General features: G+C 38.7%; 1 protein-coding gene across 1 annotated transcript; it reads left to right on the plus strand.

Annotated features, from left to right (window-relative positions):
- The first annotated feature begins 2,219 nt into the window (after nt 1–2,219).
- On the plus strand, nt 2,220–3,197 carry LOC106808169 (thioredoxin domain-containing protein 12-like). The gene has a single exon (XM_014810760.1). The coding sequence runs from the start codon at nt 2,233–2,235 to the stop codon at nt 2,755–2,757; it is 525 nt and encodes a 174-aa protein (XP_014666246.1). The 5' UTR covers nt 2,220–2,232; the 3' UTR covers nt 2,758–3,197.
- Nucleotides 3,198–4,052: the final 855 nt, after the last annotated feature.

The following is a 4,052-nucleotide window of genomic DNA, read 5'->3' on the forward strand; positions in this document are numbered from 1 at the left end:
ATTATATTAACGTGTTATTACTGTATATACATAATACACCTCAGTAGTCTCTATCTATGGCTCTACCAAGATGTGGTGCGAGCGCCCTCTCTTGTGGTGAAACGCGTTTAACCGTCTTATTGTCTCGATATGCGCGTCAACCTTGAGCAACAGCCGCCTACTAATTTCAGACAAAACTAACGTTAAAAATTTATAAACCTGCTGCTAATTATGTGCTTTCTGTTTTTTATTTTTACGATTTCACCGTAATAATATTTATTGGGGCAGATACTGATCAAGAGTGCATAATAGAGATGCATAATGATAATAGATCTCTATTATGCACTCTTGATACTGATCTAACACGAACTCGGAATAACAGTAGTACATACACGAACGTTCACGCGGCGAAGAAGAAAAGAGATAGAGGAACGAAGAATGATAAAGAAGTTGCATGGAGACGGATGAAGTGGGAAAGGCGGAGGGGGGGGGGGCGGAGGAAAATAGGGAACAGGAGATGGATGGGTTTTTCAATTTCCATGAACTTTCTACGTTCACACTTGCCAATTAGCTACAATAAACTAACTCGTTATTCTATTAAACCTATATATAACATACAAAGAGTATCTGACCACGGGTCAATCAAAAAAGCGTGTATGCCAATGTTTCGGTTTCCACACCAAATTTTCTTGTACTCACTATATTTACGTGACAAAAGCTTTGTATCGTGTTGAACTTACATATTTAAAGCATCAAACACATATTCTCACGTATAGTTTAATATAAAAAAGGGTCTTTGTCATTTTCTTATACTGTGGCATGTTCGTACGTGCGTGATCGAGTGCGTGCACGCGCGCTTGTGTTCGTGCGTGCACGCGCGCTTGTGTTCGTGCGTGCGTGCCTGTGTGCGTGCGCGTGTGTGGTGTGTGTGTATCCTCGTGTGTATTGTTTTACAGGGCCATCGCAGCTAGAGCACGTATAATATATTATGTGATATACGTGCTCTGGCCATAGCTAGCTGGAGGGGTGCAAGGGGACAGACAACCCACGTTCACTTACCCAGAACGCAACACCACGTACATGGCTTTGCTTCCCAGGCAAAATAAGTTTGCTACGCCTATGAGGCTATGATCTAGCTATTATGTTATCATGTTATGTATGTATTTGGGGTGGCAGACTAGATGACTTAAGTGTCCTTCGCCACTTCCGTGCTTAAACTGATTAAAATTGTACTTCTACATGTAATTATTACTTTTATAACGATGTACTCTGTATTTATGTATGTCTTATGCACAAATAAATTAACTGTTTTCAATCTTTCAATCTTCAATGTATATTTATTATCTTGATGTATGGGTGTATCGATATGCATGTTTCGTGACAATATGTTCACGTCGGACGCTGATCCATAACAGTTAAGGTTAGGTTAAGGTTAAGGTTAGATGGGTTGAGTTTAAGCCTGGCCTATTATGTAAGTCTAGTTTGTTTTTCAAAGCAGTTAACCGTCTTGGCCTCGACAACAAATGTTGGCAGTGCGTTCCATGCATTCACCACTCTTTGGCTGAAGAAGTGCTGTCGCAATTGCAGCCTGGATCTATTTTTGAATTGTTTTAGGGGATTACTCCTGGTGGTTTCGGTTGCCGGTGTGAAAAATTGGTTGCTTGCTTTGTTGCATTGTGTAAGTTTCGATCAGGTCTCCCCTTACTCTCCTCTGTTCCAGTTAATATAGACCTAGGATTTCCAGTCTCCTCTCGTATTCCAGGTTACGTATAGAGTGGACTAGCTTGGTTGCCCTCCTTTGCACTTTTTCTAACAGGTCCATATCTTTCTTATAGTAGGGTGACCATGTGGAAATGTAACAGACGTCATGCAGTCAACCTGAGGAATAGAACGGCTGCCACTCTAGTAGTAAAACAAATAGAAATAGCAGGCGCCTTGCAGCCTTGCACACACAGTACTCTAGGACAGGTGGGGTCTGATGAACGGTCTAGCTTGTACAGAATAAGGAATTTGGAAACACCGTTTATCTACGTACTTGAATGTTTTCTTGATCGATCTACGTTAGTATAAGTGGAAATCAGTGGCCCACGTCTGTCAAAATTTCAAAATGTTTCGTTTAGTATCTATTAGGATGATTACCTAAATAAATAAACAAAATAAATAAATAAAATAAAATAAAATCGGATTCGTCCGCGATTCGCCAAATACTCGCGAATCATAATCACTCGTGAGATCACGTGATGTAATGTAAAGATGGCGCGTTTCATGTCATCAGTAAAGTTGTTCGCCGTATTTCTAAGTTTGTTAACCGTTCTTCACGTTTCCTATCAAGATGAGGAGGTCAACGACGAAGTGGAAGAAGATATCAGTAATGGCTATGGTAACAAAATAAACTGGGTCGGTGATATTGACGCTGCGTTTGAGGTGTCTGCAACCGAAAATAAACCGCTGATGGTCATAATACACAAATCTTGGTGTGGAGCTTGCAAATCATTGAAATCGAAGTTTAAGGACTCGACAGATATTTTGGAGCTAAGCAAAGACTTTGTCATGGTAAATCTCCAAGATGAAGACGAACCCGACGACGAGAAATTTAAACCTGATGGTGGATACATTCCCAGAATTTTATTCTTTGGATCTGACGGAGTATTTCGAGAGGATCTCGTAGGACCAAATGAAAAATACAAGTATTACGTGCCTGACCCTCTTAAGATAATGGACAACATGAAGAAAGCATTGTCATCTCAACATATCACAAGGTCTACAGACGAACTCTAACACACTATTATGTGATGAAGAATTTGTTCTTTGGTTACGACAATGATTGCGTAGTCATTCTCACACTCACAGGAATATGAGGTCGTAGTCACAATTACGAATTAACGCATGCATGTATTATGAGGTATACAGTATTGTGTTTGTAATGATAGCCTTCATTTGATCATGTGATAGCCTGAGGGTATAGCAATAATAGAGACCTAATTGCATGTGACTATATGTTTGACTTCATTTTTTGGTGACAGATTATATTGTATCATATTATTATATCGTAGTGTGTGGTGCTTATTTATTGTGAAAAACAATGGCAGAGCCTAAATGTTCTATACTGACTATAATTATGCATGTGAAAGTTATTATATAGTCAATTTTGTACTGACGGTTATAATATGTTGTCACTTAAATGGGTAATAAAAGGTGTTTTATAGTGCTCGCAGTTATGTTCTGCTATCAAGTCTCATCATATATTTCTAAGAATTTGGAGATTAAGGATGTAAACATTACACATACCTACAAGGTACACAACTTACAAGAGAATAATCCATCTTTTAAATAACTGGTTATTGTAAGTTCAGATAACTGACATGAGAATGAACCCTTGGAACTAAATGTTTTTGTATTTTAAGGGCCACTAATCAAAATTTAATATAATTTGGGATTGTTAACGTCTGTGTTACTTAATTTTGCAGATATGTTATTGTTGATCTTTTAGCCGATATGACATCAGATATTGTCTTGTTACTAAGACCCGGGTGTTGCTATCCCCCGGGCGTGGAGGGACGGTCACGTGATACAGTTGACGTATACTTCAAAACTTAACAGTAACCATAACCCTAACACTAAATATCTATATATCGGATCTCTATATATATATGGGTGTCATCCACAAAAATTAATCTATGATGTGGGGACAGATATCATGATGCAAAAACCCTAACCCTAACCCTAACCCTAACCCTAATCCTAACACTAGTGCTGCCACGTTGCGGTACTGTCCCTCCGCGCCCCGGGGGATAGCAACACCCCTAAGACCCTGTTGTATCAGGAGGTTAGTAAATTTCAATGTCAGCCGTTAATATGGCCATGCAATTGATGTGCGGTAGTTACCAAACAGTATATCACAACTTTTTACAAATTTGTTTAGCTGGCAGACGTATTGGTTTAAATATGAATAAATGACATACATTGTAACAGTTTCCAATTAACTTTACAACAAACAGCAGCTTAAAAAATATTCTGAAAGCAAAACAATATATGTGAAAACCAGAAGCAATACATATCTCATGGTGATTGAG

This window comes from Priapulus caudatus, unplaced genomic scaffold, assembly GCF_000485595.1.
Source record: "Priapulus caudatus unplaced genomic scaffold, Priapulus_caudatus-5.0.1 Scaffold257, whole genome shotgun sequence".
NCBI lineage: Eukaryota > Metazoa > Priapulida > Priapulimorpha > Priapulimorphida > Priapulidae > Priapulus > Priapulus caudatus.